This window comes from Lepus europaeus, chromosome 11 (genome assembly GCF_033115175.1).
Source record: "Lepus europaeus isolate LE1 chromosome 11, mLepTim1.pri, whole genome shotgun sequence".
Taxonomy (NCBI): domain Eukaryota; kingdom Metazoa; phylum Chordata; class Mammalia; order Lagomorpha; family Leporidae; genus Lepus; species Lepus europaeus.
The window spans coordinates 77,364,621-77,384,305 of NC_084837.1; the positions used below are offsets into that span (position 1 = coordinate 77,364,621).

The 19,685-nt window shown below is 40.1% G+C and overlaps 1 protein-coding gene across 2 annotated transcripts in view; it reads right to left on the reverse strand.

Moving 5' to 3' along the window:
- The window catches only part of NEDD4 (NEDD4 E3 ubiquitin protein ligase), a 151,418-nt gene that overhangs the window by 41,539 nt on the left and 90,194 nt on the right, over positions 1-19,685 (reverse strand). For both annotated transcript variants that reach the window (XM_062205968.1, XM_062205969.1), the window contains 3 exons: positions 8,198-8,248; positions 6,785-6,846; positions 4,401-4,503 (listed from right to left, as the gene is read on the reverse strand). In XM_062205968.1, the coding sequence (XP_062061952.1) occupies positions 4,401-4,503; positions 6,785-6,846; positions 8,198-8,248 (216 nt within the window). The remainder of the gene's footprint in view (positions 1-4,400; positions 4,504-6,784; positions 6,847-8,197; positions 8,249-19,685) is intronic.

A 19,685-nucleotide genomic window follows, 5' to 3' on the forward strand; every position in this document is an offset into this window, starting at 1 on the left:
CACTTGGAAAAAAAATTTAATTTGGATCCCTACCTCACTGCTCACATCAGGATAAATTACAGACTGAGTAATATTTAAGTGTTTAATGTTTAAGTACCCTCTTCTCCATATTAGAACCTTAGGAAATTTAAAAAATATATTCTAAGAGTGGTAAGCTGTTAAGTATGAGATCAAATCCTGAGGGTCTAAGAGAAGACCCATAAATTTAACTAGAAAATCACCAAATCTGAATGTGGCAAAACCACAAAGTCAAAGTTAAAAAAAAAAAAAAAAGATGAATTAGGAAACATTTGTGGTATTAGGAGAATAGGAAAAGAATAATTTCTCTACTATTTCCTGGATTTCTGTTCCAGACACAGATTCTGTAGGGAATGACTGTGGGTGCCACACAGCCAATGGCTTGGAAGGCAGAAGAGAATGTTTTTGTGTTGGAGACTAGACCTGAACAGGAGTCAGGGAGAGGAATTATAAATGAAAGGAATGGTTTTTGGCAACAGAGAGAAAAGGCTGATCCGCTCAGGCTGGTTCTGGTGGGAGATTATAGACTGAGGAAGACCAGCAGGCGAGGGGGAGGGGGGAAAGCAGAGAGAAGGGTTTTTTGGGAGAGATCCTAATTAGAAATAAAACTGGCTTTCATTTTATCTTAGCACTTGTTATATTTTTTACTTCTATTAAGAACTGACATCTCTTTAATTTTTTATTACCCAAATTCCATCCCCTTCTGTTCCTCTAATCTCTTTGTTTCTCCATCTATATTACCTTTCTTCTCTCTCCTTTCCTTTCCTTTAAAATGATCATAGTACCAGATATAGCATTAACTACAAGTTAGTCTTCCATAGATTCAATCATTTTATTTTTCTGGTCTCAATTTCAAAGGCTAATGAGTTAAGTTTTTATATTTTACTCTTGAAAAAAGTGATTAAAAGATTTGTCTGTTGAATATTGTCACTGGTTATTTTCCTGAAAAAGTAATTAAGTTTATGAATAAAAGGCCATCTCACTACTGCTGTAAAGGATTATAAAAATATTCAGAGCTAGGAAAATGGTACCAAAAGAATATACCTTTAAAAACTGAGTTTTCTCTTAAGGATATTTTTATAATGCCTTCTTGTTATTAAATTTGAGAAGAGAAAGAAAATTTTAATTTAATTAAGGGTCTTTTAAAAAAATCCCATTTTTAGTTTGAGGAAGTACAGCTGAACATTCAAACAGGGTTTAGAAAGACTGAGTTTTCAATTTTTCAGGATAGAATGCCTCCTATTAAACATGTATTAGTCACTATTCTTCATAAAATAATAGTCCTAGAATCAATGAACCTTCATTACTGACCTCAAAGCTAATATACAATTACCCACAATTTAACAGTCAAATGGTGTTAGAAAGAAAACATTTAGAGTTCTGACACATACTGTTAATCTTTAAAACACATACAGCTAACTCTAAAGTTGCAAAGGCACAAAAACCAAATGTTACGTAACTGCTATAGCCACACTCCACTAAGGTATACAAACTGCCCAGGAGTGAGCCTCTATTCAAAATGCCAATTGTTTTCTTTAAATAGTAGAATTGTATGTATTCAGTCCCAAACTACATGTCAAAGAACCGGGCAAGGCTTCTCTGGTCATCAGCTACACAGAAGATAAATAAGCACAGATCCACATGTTTGAATTCCTAGGGTCTTTCATAAATAAACTCCTACAGGCTTACATCTCCTGAAATTATAAGGTGCATTCCGAGGGAATCCAAACATTGAGACGTGAGACCACAGACTGAAGCTAAGCAGCTCTCCCCACAAAGCTGAACTGTGAATGAGCTACCTGTGATATGTGCGTGTGGGAAAAACTTGGAGCAGGCCACTAAGTAATGAAACACTGTTAATTTTTTAAGTTACTATATAAAGGGTTTTCTTTCTTTCCAGCAGCCATCCTTCATTTCAGACACAAGTTCCATTATGCAAGACACCCTGTGTACCAAAAGGCCAGGTAGAGCAGCCTCTACCCAACAGATGCATTCACAACTTTAAAAATGGTTATTTTAGGAAAAATCAGAGAAAAAGGTAAGAAAAACATGTAATCAAATACATGAACAAAGACTTAGGATAACTAGTTCTTTGTCAAATTAGAGGTTATCTATTCTGTATGATTTGAAGAAAAAAGTTCTTTCCTTCTATTACTATAAATTCTTCCACAAAGCAAAATCTCATTAGTGCACTAAGAAAACTCCCAGAATGCTTTGTTGCAAACTTTATTTCTCAAGGCATATGGGCTTATGAATCAGAGCCCAGCCCATTGAAGGGAGTCCAGTTATACAGTTCCATGGAGACAGAAGCAGACCCTTAAAGAGGCAAGACTGTAAAGGGAAGCACAAAAAGAAGAATGCTCCAACGGTGGGCAGTGTGGCGCAGCATGTTAAGTTGCTGCTTGCATCCATTTCCAAGTGCCTGGGATTGAGATCTGCTTCCGCTTCTGATCCAGCTAATGCATACCCTGGGAGATGATGAATCAAGACTTGGGTCCTTGCTACCAACAGGGGAGACCTGGGAGGAGACCCCAGCTCTTAGCTTTAGCCTGGTCTAACCTGGCTGCTGAGAGCACCTGGGGAATGAACAAGCAGATGGAAGATCGATTCCTTCCCTCCTCTTTCTCTCTTCCCTTCACTCTCTCTCTTCCCTTCTTCTTCTCTACCCCTCCCTTTTTCTTTCTCTCTCCCTCCCTCCCTTACTTTCCTCCCCCCCTCCTTTCCCTTCCCTTGCTTTCCCTTCTTTTTTCTCTACCTTTCAAATAAATAAAAACTAATAAATAAACTTAAAAAAGAATGCTCCAAAGCAATTTGGCGCCATACACTGTGTGCTTTCAGTAAATGTTATTGAGTAAATGCTGGAACCTTTTTTTATTTTTTTTTATTTTTAAGGATTTATTTATTTGAAAAGCAGAGTTACAAAGAGAGAGAGGGAGAGACAGACAGGGAGAGGGAAGTCTTCCATCCCCTAGTTCACTCCCCGATGGCTGCAACAGCCAGAGCTGGGCTGATAGGAACCCAGCAGCCAGGAGCTTCTTCCTGGTCTCCCACATGGGTGCAGGGGCCCAAGGACTTGGACTACCTTCTACTGCTTTTCCAGGCACATTAGTAGGGAGCTGGATTAGAAGTGGAGCAGCTGGGACTTGAACCAGCATCCATATGGGATGAAGGGATGCTGGCACTGCAGAAGGTGGCTTAACCGGCTATGCCACAGCACTAGCTCAGTGCTGCTACCTTTTGACATTAATGTACCTTCAAAGGCAATCTCAAAGAGCAGTTGTTTTCTGCCCCCCCCCCCCGCTTTTTTTTTTTGACAGAGTAGACAGTGAGAGAGAGAGAGAGAGAAAGGTCTTCCTTTTTTCTGTTGGTTCACCCTCCAATGGCTGCTGCTGCACGCTGTGGCCGGCGCACTGCGCTGATCCGAAGGCAGGAGCCAGGTGCTTCTCCTGGTCTCCCATGTGGGTGCAGGGCCCAAGCACTTGGGCCATCCTCCACTGCCCTCCCGGGCCACAGCAGAGAGCTGGACTGGAAGAGGAGCAACCGGGACAGAATCCGGCGCCCCGAGTGGGACTAGAACCCGGTGTGCCGGCGCCGCAGGCGGAGGATTAGCCTATTGAGCCGCAGCGCCGGCCCTGCACCCCTTTTAAATTATGAATTTGTCTGCTGGAAGGTCATCTGTGGGGTAACCCTGTTGCTCTAAATGAGGAAGCGGCTGAGGTTCAGTGTCCAGTGACTCACACAGGGTCATGTGCTGGCTGGCACCAGCGCCTGTGATAGGGTCCAAGTCTACTCCAAGTGCACTCTCTCTGCCTTCTTCACTTATCCAGGTGCACGGAGCTCCACTCAGGTACTTCAGGGGGACACCCCTCTTACCCTGTTGCCCAGGAAGGTCTGTTACCCTCCACTTGCCCCAAATAAATTTGGCTTTTTATTAGATCACCTGAGTTCTCTGCCTCTCTTTCTTTGTTTCCTAAGAGGTTCCATACCAGGACAGGAAAGGTAATAGGAATTACATGTCATAAAAAGAGTTCCTAGTTAGTGGAGTCCCTCAAAATATCCATATATTTAACTTACAAATATTAGACTATGTTCTTAATTTAATGGAGAACATGGCATGGCTTCAGAAAACCAAAAAATTAGAGACAGTGAATGACTTAATTACAAAAATGCTTCCATCTATAAACAGAAGGGCCATTCATTCTATAGGAACATTGAGAGGAAAGAAACTGTTAGCCAATGTTTCGGTGAAATAAATGTTCAGGTAAATAATTTTCATTGCACACATTAAGTTCACTGAATGAAGTTATTTTTCTTTGGAGTAAAATAAAGTAGAAAATTAGATATTTTCTTTTTAGTTTAACCAAATATTTATAAAATCTCACCTCTAATTCCTCAGCCTGTTCTGTGTTATCATCTTCTGAGCCACTGGTTTTAGGTAAGTAAGTCATTTTTAATCTCAGATAACCTTTAACTCTTGATTTGTGACTGTAGAAAAGAAAATAATTATTCACATCACTTTAACACTAATAAGAAAAGCATTCATTTAGTAAGCGTTCTTTGAATATCTATCAGCTATGAGGGAAGCTACTAGGGGAGATAGATACATACAGAAGTTCCAGGGCGGAAGACATCTAGGAAAAGGAATAGATGGTAGAGAAAAGCAAACACACATAAATAACTTATGTCATAAATAAGATGCTAAGGAAGCTTAAGGGAAAGAGCAGAGAGAATTCCAGAATCAAGTTACCACGGAGCTCGGGCTAGAAGATTGGGCAGGATTTTGATCTGCAGCAATGTGGGGAAGGCACAGGAGCGGACAGAAGAGCCAAGAACCAGGAAACAGATGGGAAATCGGGTGTGACGAAGCAGGTGGCAGCAGGTGAGTGTGGTTGAATTACAGGACACATACAGGGGGGTGGGGGAGGCAGGGATGGTCCGGATGATTAAGTCATGGAGAGGAAGAGAACTTCAGACTTTACTTTGCCTATGCTGGGAAGCCACTGGGAATTTTTGCAATGCAGAAAAGTTTCCTCAGACATGTGCTTTAGGAATACTAACCTGGCCATACTGTACAGGACAACAGAAAAGCCGAGAACGAGACCTGCTAATTGTCTGCAACCTGCCACCTTTTCCTAACAGTGTCTGAATCTGCCATACATTCCTTTCCCGATTTTCATACTCTATTATCTCTTTGAATAATGAGCTGTCTAAACTCAAGGTTGTTGTCCACTGTTGGGATATTTTAAATTTCTTTTTAAATCTTTCATACTGTTTTAAGACTTAATTCTATCTATTATTCCTATGAATTCTAACACCTAAGATTTAATTAAGAAATCTTTGCTTGTTCTTTCTATATAGTTTTAATTTTTATAGATAGCAATTCTGTCTGTGTACACAAACAACTCCTAATCCTTTTATCCCATCTTTAAGTGATTACCAAATTTTGCGTACCCTTTCCTGAGTTGTCAGTAAAATCTCTGATGCTTATTTTGAGGCCCTGAATATTTATTTATGTGAGGGATTTGAACACTCTGACTTGTTGCTATAAGAGACAAATACAGAAAATGTGCTCGGATAATGTTCTACTGAAAAATTTCTCTACAAATGTATGTTTTGTATTTTTCCAACCAGGAAATAAACCCATAGGTTTTGACTTAATGAGACTCAAGCAAATCTAAGAATTTTCTATTTTCTTTCTGGAAAAAAACCGTTCTTTCTGCATTTACAACAATATCAATATAGACAAAAGTTACAAATCATTATATATTTTTGAAGATAAGGACACTAAAAGGCAAATGACAAATGAAAAAGCAGGCTACTAGGGCAAATGAATGAGAGAAGAAATATTTGGTATGCAGATGTTGCAACCTTTCTGAAGTTGAGGAAGGAAAACAGATTTACATTCCAGACTTCTTTTTGAATGGAATATGTGATTTCTTTTATACAGAGTAAACACCAACACACACAGCACTGTCTCTTTTGTTTTACTGTTTACATTATGAAGAGTGATGTAAAAATCATTTTAGAGTAAACTTCTTACTAGCTCACATTAGCACATCTTCCAAAGCATTTTCTGTTTAAAAAACAAGATGAATACTGATGCCCGTTATCTGCTTTACTCTGACCTTTTTAACAACAAATCCACACAAGTTTTGACGACATTTTGCCTGATTCTGAGAAGATCAAAGGGAGTTTTATTCACAGGCATAGGTTAAATTTCAAGGTTTAATAAAAATTCAGTATTTCAGTTTAGGAAAATGGAATTATGAGCATACTGTCTGGGCTTTAAATTCCAGTCTTCTCTCATGTTATTTTCTCTAGATATTTGAATCTGCTAAAGTACGTTTTTATTAAAGTATGTAAAATGTAGTTATGAGGACTTTCTGAAAATGGCTTTGTGAGTATCATGTTGGGTGTTTGTTTTAGATGAATTGCTTTGTTTGTGTTTTTTAAAGCATAGTATGAGAAAGTTACCTACACTTGAAGATCTGAAATAATGAAAATTTTCAGTTTCCAGTCTGATAAATATTAGGAAGAAAAATCTTTTCCAAATGCGTGTGATCACTTTTCTGTATTTTCAGAACTTTTTTGCAATGTGCATGTACAACTTTTAAATACAAATAACAATAAAGCTTTAAAAAATAATTATGTAATATTTAGAAGTAGTTTGTTTATAAATGTTTAGGCCCTCAATTTCCAAAGAGGCTACCATAAGTTGTAACAAGAGATTAAACACTTAAAATGCTATGATTTTATATTTACTGACCTTCTTGGATGAAGAACAAAATCCTTAAATGTATATGGTCTCTCCATTCTGGGATTTTCTGTCTAGAATAAAACAATAGGTTTTCAAGATATAGCTATAACACCAAAAATATGCACTTTTCAATAATATTCACAAACTGTGACCTAAGGCATAAATGAAATTAGAAGTGAGAAGAAAGTAGCTTTAGTTCATTAAAGTCGATCACTTGACCTTGTCAGCCAGCATCACAACTCAGTCTAAAACTAGTTGAGCAGGTGGATTATGGAGCTAAAGGGGGTAAAAGAGAACAAGGCAAATGCTGGTACCCAAAAGAATATGCAGAACACACAGTGTCAGCTGCTCAGTCTTAGGAGAACCAAAAAGTAAACAGCCAGGAAAGCAAGACTGGGTTCAATATATTATTGGAAGTGTATAATTTCTAAACATTGTAGAGCACTAATAGTAATCTTCAAAGTCTGAAAAGATAAAGAAGTATTTTTCTCCTCTGTCTCTCTTTTGTAATCAAGTTCAGCAATCCTTTGTGTTTTAAAATGATCACGTACTTCGCTGTGTTTTGCATTAACTACCTCTTCTGTCTTTAAACTTCTTTCTGAAGTTTTCATGACATTAATTTACTAGGCCTTCTCTTTTCTCCTACTGGCTGCCTTGTCTCTCTCCTCTAATCCATCCATGTTGACTGAAGTTCAACACCTGGTCCTTGCCTCTAAACTCTCAAATTTGGACATTTCCATATTCTGATATTCTGCTGTTACCTGTCAATAACTTCAGTTATAACTCTAATCATTTCAGTTCTCTTTCCCTAAATAATTTATTTTTGCATCTCTTTCAGGTATACACTTCAAATGTTCATTTTTTCTGTTTTTTATTGAAATTAAATATGCCCACAAATAAATCTCATGTATTTAAAAATAAAATAGTTTTTCCTCTGCCCTATTTTTCTGGAGATACCATCCTTATCTTCCACGTGCAATCTGTATTATCTTTCCTTTTTGGTTATTTTTTTTCAAACTCTGACACTTGATTCAACAACATTTTATTCTGAAATGTTTCCTAAATCTATTTTCCTCCACTGCTTTCTGCTTAGTCCAGATTGTCAATGTTTCATGATTATGTTGCTATAGACTATCTTAATTTCCTTCTGTAATCCTAGGCTCTGTTTATTCTAGTTTTCAGTGAGTATTTCCAAACTGATTATCCTTAACCAAAGCTTTCATGATGCCAACAAACTTCACTGGCTTTCTGTTTCTTACTGGAAAATCTTAAAGAGAAACTTGAAATGAAGAACAGAGATGAGTTTTTAGAAAACACTGTGTTCAAAAAATAAAATACTTACATTCACTATAGTGTATATAATTCTTTATTAAATTAAAATTAATAAAAACAAAGTACAAAATCAAACACATTTATACCAACCGGTAATGGATACAGAGGAACATCCACTTGACCGAGGAAATCATCTCTTGTCTATAAAAGAAACAATAGAAAATTAGATTAGAAATATGAGCAATTCCATTAGAAGATTTTAAAGAGCTTTTTTCCATTACTCAAAGACAATATATAAGATGTTTTGTTTAATCTTCTTGTGCATCAATAGAAAATAGAAAGCAATGTGGTATATATTCTAAGAATGACAGAATAGTGTGTATACTTCTGCAGATAATATTAAATTTGGAAAGAAATAAAAACAACTATTTGAATGAAAAATAGAATAATGAGAAAAAAGTAGAAACTGGAGATGAGTCAATTCTGGAAAGAATTAACTGCACCAGGTAGAGTTCATATTCATATGACTTTTCATCTGGCAACACTCCGTAGCCCACATGGTGTGCACTGTGTACAACCTAAGCAGAAATCTGAAATATTACTGGTTTGAGGAGCTGGAAGACCTAGTTTGGTCTTGGCAAAATTGAAAAATAAGTGCTAAATCTCAGAAAGGAAGAAGTCATAAGAGATCCTCTGAGTCTATATATGAACTTTATCCAAATCCCTAACTTACCCTGAAACTGCTCAAGTGAAACTTAGCAGTAAGATGAAAGGACTAGGCACAGATTTCAGCTGATGTTTAACAAAGAGGAGAGAGCATTCGGACTTCAGCTAAGTTAACTTTCCAGAACAAAAATCAACACTGCTTAGGGAAATATAATAAAATTCATGAAGTATTACATTGACCAGCATACAATAAAAAATGTCTAGACGTGAAAAGAAATGGGAAAATGCAATCTAGTACCAATAGAAGAAGCAATGAACAGAAGCCATCCACAAAATGACCCCGATCTTGGGATAAGCAGACAGAAATTAAAACAATGTTATGGGTTGAATAGAACTTGTTGCTGAAAAATTCATCCAACATGTTTACACTCTGATGTCTTAATGCTAATGGTTGATGGACTAAGGGTAGAGACTTGATATTACAGAATCTGAGAGATTCACTGGGGCATGCCCTCAGAAGGTGGTTTTTCAGAGTGTTGACTGTTTGAATTCAAGTTTTGCCTAGCTGCGCTCTGCCTCTCTCTCTCTCACTCTTTCTCTCTCTCACACTCTCTCTCTTCCACCCCCCCCCCCTCCTTCTCCTTCCTGGCTCACCATGTGATCAATCCTCCACATCCACCATTACCAGCTTCCAGCAGACACTGGACTATGGGGCCATCTGATCTTGAACTGTTCATTTCCAAACTGTAAGCTGAAATAAATCTTCCCTAAGAAGCTACTCACAGGTATTTTAATTAAGGTAACAAAAAGAAGACTAATACAAAAAGCTATTCTAAAGATGCTCAAGAACTTAAACAGGAAAATAAGGTCACAGTGAAATCACATAGGTCACATAGGAAATCTCAGTAGTGAAATGGCAACTGTAAAAAGGAAATAAAAATGTGCATTTTAGAACTGAAAAATCAATGTGTGAAATAAAAATAAGTGGAAAGCTTGAATACATGACAAGATAATGGGAGGAAAGTTCCATGAACTTGAAGATGTATCAAAATGATTTAACTAGTGTGAAAATCAAAGAGGACTTGTGGAAAATTTTCAAGCAGTCTAGCATATGTGTAACTGGAGTCTTCAGAAAGAGGATGGGACGGACAGGGCAGAAAGATATTTGGGGGAAAAAAAAAGCAGTCAAAATATTCCAACATTTGGAAATACACAAACTTAGACATTCAATAATCTCAGTGAACTAAGGTTGGGAAAACATAGGTAGGTGCATCATTATTAAATGCTGAAACAAAAAATAAAGAGAAAATATTTAAGGTCACCACACAGATATAATGAATTACAGGCAGGGAACAATACAAATAATAGCAGACTTCTAATCAAAACAATGGGATCCAGGAGACAAAAGAATCTATTAAGTACAAAAAGAAAAAAAATCTAGAATTTTATAACTAGCAAAAATATTCATCAAGAATTAAAGGAGGAGTGGGTATTTTTCCTAGTTTTTAGGATGCTAGTTAAAATGCCTGTATCCCACATTGGAGTGCCTGGGTTCCATGCTTGTCTCGGGCTCCTGACTCCAGGCTCTTGCAGACCCAGGGAGACAGCGTGGATGTCATAAAGAAACATAAAGAAACTACGCAATTAAAATGGGTAGATGACTTGAAAAGATATTTCAAATAAGAAGATGAATGAAGGGTTAATAGTCACCACTATTAGTCATCAGGGAAACAAATTAAAATCACAATGAGAAAAAAAATCACAATGAGGTATCACTTCAAACTCTTTAGAAGAGCTAAGATTAAAAAGTCTGACAATAACCAATACTGGTGAGACTGAGGAGCAATCAGAACCCTCTTTAAAATATGATGTAAAAAATAAAACATACACCACATAGTTAAACACAAAATACACAAAGTTAAACATGTATTACACAAAGTTAAACATATACTGTGTTGTGACCAAGAAATTTCACTCCTTGCTATTTTCCCAAGAAAAATGAAAACATATGTTTTTTTTCTTAAAAGATTTATTTATTTATTTGGAAGGCAGAGTTACAGAGAAGCAGAGGCAGAGGGAGAGAGAGAGAGAAAGTCTTTCATCTGCTGGTTCATTCCCCAGATGGCCGCAACGGCCAGAGCTGTGCTGATTTGAAGCCAGAAGCCAGGAGCTTTTTCTGGGTCTCCCACATGAGTGCAGGGGCCCAAGGACTTGGGTCATCTTTTACTGCTTTCCCAGGCCATAGCAGAGAGCTGGATCGGAAGAGGAGCAGCCGGGACTCAAACCGATGCCCATATGGGATGTCAGCACTGCAGGCAGTGGCTTTATCTGCTACTCCACAGCACCGACCCCAAAACATGTGTTCTTTAAAATTAATTTTTCAAAATGTTTATAGAATTTTATTCATAATAGTCTACGCAGGAAACAACATATATGCTTCAGGAGACAAAACTGGTATATGTGTTTAATAGAATTACTCAGCAATAAAAACAAACAAACTGATACACAAAACAACATGGATGAATCTCAAAGATATAAAGTTTAATGAAAAGAAAAACCAGACACAAAAGAATGATGCCTAATTCCATTTTACATTAATTGTAGGAGAAACAAGGCAGGGAGATTGGAAAGCAGATAAAAGCAGACAGAGGAAAGTGATCAGGGAGGTAAGTGAAATTCATACTAGTAAGCATCCTCCCAACTACCATTTTTTTATTTGGCTTCTAGAATATAGGCAGATAAATGTATAGTCTCCAGGATAAGAATCTCTGAAACTAAGAAACCCAATGAAAAGACCTACAGGTGTTGAAAACTGGAAGTCTTTCAATAAAGTGATCACCTCAAAGTGAAGTCCACTAGTTCCTAGCTGCCCATGAGCAAAAAGCTTTTACAGGATGCATAGTTAGGGATAACTAAACACTTGAGTAATGTTTATAATCTGAAAAACAGAAACCTAAATCAATAAGAAAAGAGGAGTCAGAGAACCATAATCAAGTCAGACTACAGGAAATTAATATCAGTACACTAAAAAAAATCCTCAGAGACAAGAGACTATGAAACATCTGTCAAACAGAACAGGATGCTACAAAAAAAAAAAAAAAAAAAAAAAAAAAAGAGGGAGAAGCAATTATAGAACAAGAGCTATCTCTTAGAAATTAAAAAAATAAATCTTAAAATACAGCTAGAAGAAGGAATTAAATTTCTCAGAAAGTAGAGCTAAAAAAGAAAAAAAAAAAAAAGGACTACAGGATCCCAGAAACAAGGAAATTACAGAATAAAATTGAAATCTGAAGTGAACATTTGTCTCAGCAGCTAAAATGCTAGTTGGGATACCTGCATCCTATATGAGTGCCTGTGTTCAAATCCCGACTCTACTTCTGATTCCAGCTTCCTGTAATGCACACCCTACAGCAGCAGTTGGGTCACTGCCACCACAAGGGAGATCTGAATTGTGTCCATTTTTCAAAATGTTTATAGGTTGGCTCAGCTCCAGCTACTGTGGCATTTGGGGAGTGAACCAGTAGATGAAAAATCTCTCTGGCTCTCTCGTGGGCTCTCTACCCAATAAGCTTTTTTAAAATTCTAAAAGTCATTATCTAGATAATGGATAATTCACAAAGAAAAAAGGGAGGACATTATCAAAGAAGCATTTTAACATACTTTCCTTGAGTGAAAGGAGTCATATTATGCAAAATGCAGGAAAGAAAAACAGTGTGCACAGCAAGGCATACCACTGTAACATTTCAGAGCACTAGAGCTAAAGAAGACCTAAAGGCTCTGGAAGATACAAAATGGATCAAATACAAAACTGAATCGAGAGTGATTCTTCTACCTTCATGACAAAAATATTTCCTACATAGAATTCTATACCCAACAAAACTATCTTCACCAATTAAGAGGATAGAATAAAGACATTTTCAGACAGTTGTGTTCTCAGGAAGGTAGTAGAGGATATAATTCACCAAAACAAGGGAGAACATCATGATAAGGGAAGATGCAGGGGATTTAAGATAGAAGAGAGAGGATTCCCACAATGAGGAGGAAGGGAACTCTCAAATTCACAGTTGAATAAGACCTAGAAAGAAGAGGACGACCACAACATCCTAGAGTAGGAAGAGACAGAGTTACAAGATAGATCTTAGAAAAATGAATAGTCATATGTGCCTAACGAGGTTTTATGATAATTAAATGAGGTAATAAATATACAGAAAGTGCTCTGCCAAATACATAGCACACAATAAGTAATCAATAAATGTTAGCTTCTGTGTCTTGGAATGAAACTCCTGTTCCAATCTGTGGATATTTCAGATAACTGTATACAAGAACAGTATGACTACAGATTTGATACTTGGCAAATGAGTTTAGGGGAATACATATGTACTGCAGAACACAGGTTGATGATAATTTTTGAAATGGACAATGACACTTTCAAGGCTGTGTTATATAGTACATTCTTTTTTATTTGACAGGTAGAGTTATAGACAGTGAGAGAGAGACAGAAAGGTCTTCCTTCCGTTGGTTCACTCCCCAAATGGCCACTACGGCCGGCGCTGCACCGATCCAAAGCCAGGAGCCAGGTGCTTTTTCCTGGTCTCCCATGCGGGTACAGGCGCCCAAGCACCTGGGCCATCCTCCACTTCCTTCCCAGGCCACAGCAGAGAGCTGGACTGGAAAAGGAGCAACCGGGACTAGAACCCGGCACCCATATGGGATGCCGGTGCCGCAGGCAGAGGATTAACCAAGTGAGCCATGGCACCAGACCTATAGTACATTTCTTGACTCCTGTTTTTATCAGTAGATGTTATAATCCATAATCCCAATTATTTAACTGGGTTCCTTTAAAAATAAAAAGATTTTACTTATTTGAAAGGCAGAGTTAGAGAGAGAGAGAAGGAGAGACAGACAGGCAGAGAGAGATCTTCCATCTGCTGGTTCACTCCCCAAAGGGCCACAATGGCAAGGCCAGACCAAAGTCGGGAGCCTGGAACTCTACCTGGGTCTCCCATGAGGATGGAAGGGGCCCAAACACTGTGGCCATCTTCTGCTGCCTTCCCAAGCACATCAGCAGGGAGCTGAATCAGAAGCAGAGCATCTAGGACTCTAACTGGTGCCCATATGGGATGCTGGCACGGAAAGTGGCAACTTAAGCCACTGCTGGGGCCCATAAAGCCAATTTTTAGGAAACTTTAAGTAAATAAATAAAATACAACAAAAATAGCAAAAGCTCAACCAGGCTGACTGACGAAAAAATATTTTAGTTAAGAGAGTCATCTTGTTAACTTAGGTTTAGGATTAGGTTTAAGGAAAAAATCAGGAAATTCTGGCAAGATGGTTGAACAGAGGCATTGCATGCACCTCCCTTCCACAAAGAAGCATCAAACAAGGACAGATCTGATGCCATCTGTAACTCACTGTGCAGTCAGGGCCATCTGAGAAACATACCACACACCAGCAGTCCCAAAAATGGCACAGAAAGGGCGTCGAGAAACCCCTATCACAAATATATGAATCCGTTAATGGGTTAAACTCCAAGTTCCTGAGTTACAAGCACTGTGTCAAGAAACACAAGAAGGACCAGAAGATGCAGGCTGTGACGCAAAGATCAAGATCATGAACGCACGTGTAAAACCATCCAAGGCCCTTGTAGAGCCAGGAGGGTGAAGTGTAAGATCCCAAAGAGGGGCTGGTGCTGTGGCGTAGCAGGTAAAGCCGCCACCTGCAGTGCCGGCATGCTATATGGGTGCTGGTTCAAGTCCTGGCTGTTTCTCTTCCGATCCAGCTCTCTGCTATGGCCTGGGAAAGCAGTGGAAGATGGCCCAAGTCCTTGGACCCCTGCACCCATGTGGGAGACCTGGAAAAAGCCCCTGGCTCCTAGCTTCAGATCAGCCCAGCTCCAGCTGTTGCAGCCATCTGGGGAGTAAACCAGCAGATGGAAGACCTCTCTCTCTCTCTCTGTCTCTGCCTCTATGTAACTCTGCTTTTCAAATAAAATAAATAAATCTTAAAAAAAAAAGATCCCAAAGGATGTCATCCTCAAGCTCAGCTGACTTGCCTATGCAGTCTGTGCCAAGCTTGGGAAGCATGCTTGTACCCACAGTACCAAGGATCTCGGGCTCTGCTGGCTAAGGCCCAAGGCTCTAGGACCAGGCTCTGGCTTCAGCTCAGCTTCATTTCATTTCCAGCTCAGGCTCCCAATTGTGTCCAGGTCCCCACGAAGCCTCCACAGTAAAGGCCTCTGCCTGCCCATGTGAGGACAGAAGGACGGGTGTGAGCTCTGGGCTACAGTCTGTCTGCATAGGCCCGGTGTTCTGTGCTGGTTCTAAAAATAAACTTTAGGCAGAATAAAAACAAACAAATAAACAGACACCAAAAAACTTGAAGAACAAACAGCTACTATCCAGCTAGAATATCCAGAGGAAAGTGCTGGAATATAGTGCAGATGTCAAGAAGAAACTGGTACGTGGAAACTCCAGATGGTCTGGTAAAGAGAGAGAAATTCCTTGCAGCTACCACCTCCTATGCCCCGCTCAGACCAGTCTGATTGTACGGAAGCCTTCTCGTGACCGGGAGTAGGTACACAGAGGCGGTCCCAACAGCCACAACGACCCCTGAGATTTCTGCTGGTGTTGGGGGATCCTGTAGCCCTTGCATACCCCAAGCCCAGTGGGGAAGCTCTTGAGGAGGGCACACATCTACAGTGATTCAGAGGGGGAAACCCAGGTCACAAAGCACCTCTTCCAAGCAGGCTGCTGCTGCGAGCCCAGTTAAGACAAACCCAAGCATGCCCTGCCCTTGCTGCTCTACCCAACTCTCCCTCCAGGGCCACTAGTGTGGCTCCTCGCATGGCCTGTGGAGATGGACAATGTGTGCTGTAGGAGCTGTGCTGCATCACCCTGCACGCAAGAGAGAGGCCACCCTGTACACTCCCCAGAGACTGCAGCACTGCCATCCGAGCTGCTCCTCCCCTGCCAGGGCAGGCTGGAGTGACTCCAGCCCCTACACTGTCTCCAGAGACTGACAGGCACATTCCCCACAAGCTGTGTCTCACCCCTCCAGGCACATCAGCATGGCTCCAGCCCCACACAGTCCCTCACTGATGGGTATGCTTGGTGCCACCGAGGCACTCTGCCGCAAGACAGCACCATACTTGGATGGGACCTGCTGGAGAAGTTCCATCCTTGTACAGCCCACGGAGACTGAACACTGCCAGGCTATTGCTGGCACATGCACCTTACCACAGCTGCCCAGATACAACACGGTGGCCCCACCTCACCCCAGAACTGCCTAAAGAGACAGACAAGTGCATTCCTGCTGTAATGTATACACGCTGCATTGCACCTTCCCAGGTGTGCTGAAGTAGACACGTGCAGGCACCCCAGCCCCACTGCTGTGGGCACCACACTTATCTGGGCCATTAGGGTGTCCCCATCTCCTAGTAACTCCTGGACACAGATGAGCTTCTGACTCTGCTGCTGCACACACTAATCCTAAAGCTATCAATTACAGCTGAACAAAGTATAAGGAGACAATACCATGGCACTTAACCGGAACCAAAGCTAACAAGTCTACCAAGCTGACACCCTAAATCTCATCTTCAGAAGAAATCCATTTATTAGGAAAGCCACCATATAAAAGCAAAAGAGTAAATGATCCACTAGCTATGCGAATCTCAACTGAGGAACATGAGAAATCTGAAAAACAAGATAATGGCCGGTGCCGTGGCTCAATAGGCTAATCCTCCGCCTTGCGGCGCCAGCACACCAGGTTCTAGTCCCGGTCGGGGCACCGGATTCTGTCCCGGTTGCCCCTCTTCCAGGCCAGCTCTCTGCTATGGCTCGGGAAGGCAGTGGAGGATGGCCCAAGTGCTTGGACCCTGCACCCCATGGGAGATCAGGAGAAGCACCTGGCTCCTGCCTTTGGATCAGCGTGGTGCGCCGGCCGCAGCGCGCCGGCCTCAGTGGCCACTGGAGGGTGAACCAACGGCAAAAGGAAGACCTTTCTCTCTGTCTCTCTCTCTCCCTGTCCACTCTGCCTGTCAAAAAAAAAAAAAAAAAGAAAAAAAAAAAAGAAAAACAAAAAAAAGAAAAACAAGATAACATGATACTTCCCAAGGAACACGGTAGCTCCAGCAACAGAACTTAAAGTATTGGCAAAGTATTTGATAAGGAATTCCAAAGGATGATTTTAAGGAAATTCAATGAAATTCAAGAAAATACAGAAGGGGCCGGCACTGTGGCGCAGCGGCTAAATACACCGCCTACAGTGCTGGCATCCCATATGGATGCCAGTTCAAGTCCCAACTGCTCCACTTTCGATCCAGCTCTCTTCTATGCTCTGGGCAAGCAGTGAAAGATGGCCCAAGTTGGGCCCCTGTACCCCTGTGGGAGACTGAGAAGAAGATCCTGGCTCCTGGCTTCGGATCGGCCTAGCTCCGGCTGTTGCGGCCAGAGCTGGATCGGAAGTGGAACAGCCGGGTCTCGAACCGGTGCCCATATGGGATGCCAGTGCTTCAGGACAGAGTGTTAACCCACTGTGCCACAGCGCCAGCCCCAAGAGATCAATTCAAAAAGTATATACAACAATTATAAATATACATGCACCTAATGCTGGAGAATCCATTTTATAAAAACAAACATTATTATATCTAAAAAGAGAAATAGGTTCCAATGCAATAATGGGTGAGAGACAAATATCCCACTTTCATCAGTGGGCAGATCTTCCAGACAAAAAAATCAACAACCATCAGAGGTAAACTATACTACAGCCCTGACGGACAATTACAGAACCTTCCGTCCATCATCTGCAGAGTGCACAGTTTTTTTCATCAAACATGAACATTCTCCAAAATAGGCCACATAGAAGGCCACAAAACAAGCCTCAACAACAACAAAAAAACCATTGAATTCTTATCATGTATATCTTCCGATCACAATGGAATGAGAAGTAAATGATAAAAGTAACTTCAGAAGTTATAAAAATATATGGAGCCTGAATAGCATCTTACTGAACAAATAGTGGATCACTACTCATGGCCCCCTAGGTGAAAGACTGGATTGCACAGGGATTTAGCACACAGGGGAAGCTCCCCTGCATCTGCCCCACACTGTTGGAGACGGAACCCCCACTGTGCCCTGAAGGACAGCAGGTACTCTCTGGTATAAGGAGTGTAGACAAAGAGGAGGAGAACAGAAGTGCCATGTAAGAAAGGAATATGTGCTAGGAAATATAGACAGAAATTAAGGAGATGAGATAGAATTAAAAAAACACTCTGTAATTGATATGGAGAGTCTAGAGAAGTCAGGAATCAAATTGATCTCTAGGGGCTGGCACTATGGCACAGAGGATGAAGCCTCCACCTGCAGTGGAGACATCCCAGAGGGGTACCGCGTGGAGTCCTGGCTAGTCCTCTTCCGATCCAGCTCTCTGCTAATGGCCTGGGAAAGCAGTGGAGGATGGCCCAAGTCCTTGGACCCCTGCACCCATGTGGGAGACCCAGGAGAAGCTCCTGGTTCCTGGCTTTGGCCTGGCCCAGGCCTGGTCCAGACCTGGCGGTTAACACCATCTGAGGAATGAACCAGCGGATGAAGATTCTCTCTATTTCTGCTTTTCAAATAAATAAATAGATATTTTTTAAAGATAGTGGATCACTGAAGAAATCAAAAAGGAAATTTAAAGAAAAATGAAAAGGGAAATATGAAACACCAAAGCTTATGGGATACAGTAGAAGTAGCATGAAAGGAAAGCTTAGAGCAAGAAATACTGCATCAGAGAATAGAAAGATTTCAAATATACCACAAGAGGCTGCATAGTACCCTTTAAAGTACATGTGGTATTAAACTAGAACTCCACATAAGTAGTCTACACAACCTAAGGACACATATCAAGGACCTAGAAAAACAAGAACAAACCAAAGAAGAAATAAATGAAACAGAGCAAAACAAAACAAAACAACCCCCAAAACAGACTAGCTTTATCTTTAGCTAGACTAACAGAGAAAAAAAGAGAAAAGATTCAAATGAAGACTAGAAATTAAAAAGGAGACATCCAGGGATTCAGGGATGGTTCAACATAAGGAAAACCAACCAATGCAATATATCACATCAACGTAACAAAGGCTAAGATGATATGCTCATTTCAACAGATACAGAAAAAAGCACTCAATAACATTGAACATCCCTTCATGACGAAAATCTTGGACAAATTACATCTCAAAATTATATCTCAACATAATAAAGGCTACATATGACAAATCCACAAGGAACATTACATTGAATAAGGAAAAACTGAAAGCATATCCTCTAAGATCTGGGAAACAGACCAGGGTGTTCGCTCTCACTGCTCCTACGCAAGGGGGTCCTGAAAGCGCCACTGACAGGCGAGAGAAGGAAATAAAAGGCCCAGCAATAGGAAAGGAGGAATTGAGATTATCCCTGTTTGCAGATGATATGATTCTACAAATGGAAAAACTCCACCAGAAGACTATTAAAGCTTAGAAACAAATTCAGTAAATATGTAGGATACAACATCAATATACAAAAACTAGTTGCATTTTATACTCTAAGAATAAACTTGAAGAGAAAAATCATGAAAGGAATCCCATTCACAAGTTACAAAATATTACTTGAGAATAAATGCAATCAAGGAAACGAAAGAATGTTATGATGAGATTTACAAAATCTGGTCAAAGCAATTGAAGACAACACACATATACACACAAATAGGAAGACCTCCTTTGTTCATGGATTAGTGTAATTAATAATGTTAAAACGCCCATACTACCCAAAGTAATTTCAAGATTCAATGCAAGTCCCATCAAAATGCAATGATTCTTCACTGACTTAGAAAAAAAAATCTTAAAATTCACATGGAAGCAGAAAAGAAGTCAAATAGCAAAACAAAAACACAAAAACCAAGACAAAACAAACAAACAAACAAAAAACTTGAACAAAAAGAACAAAGCTAGATGTGTCAG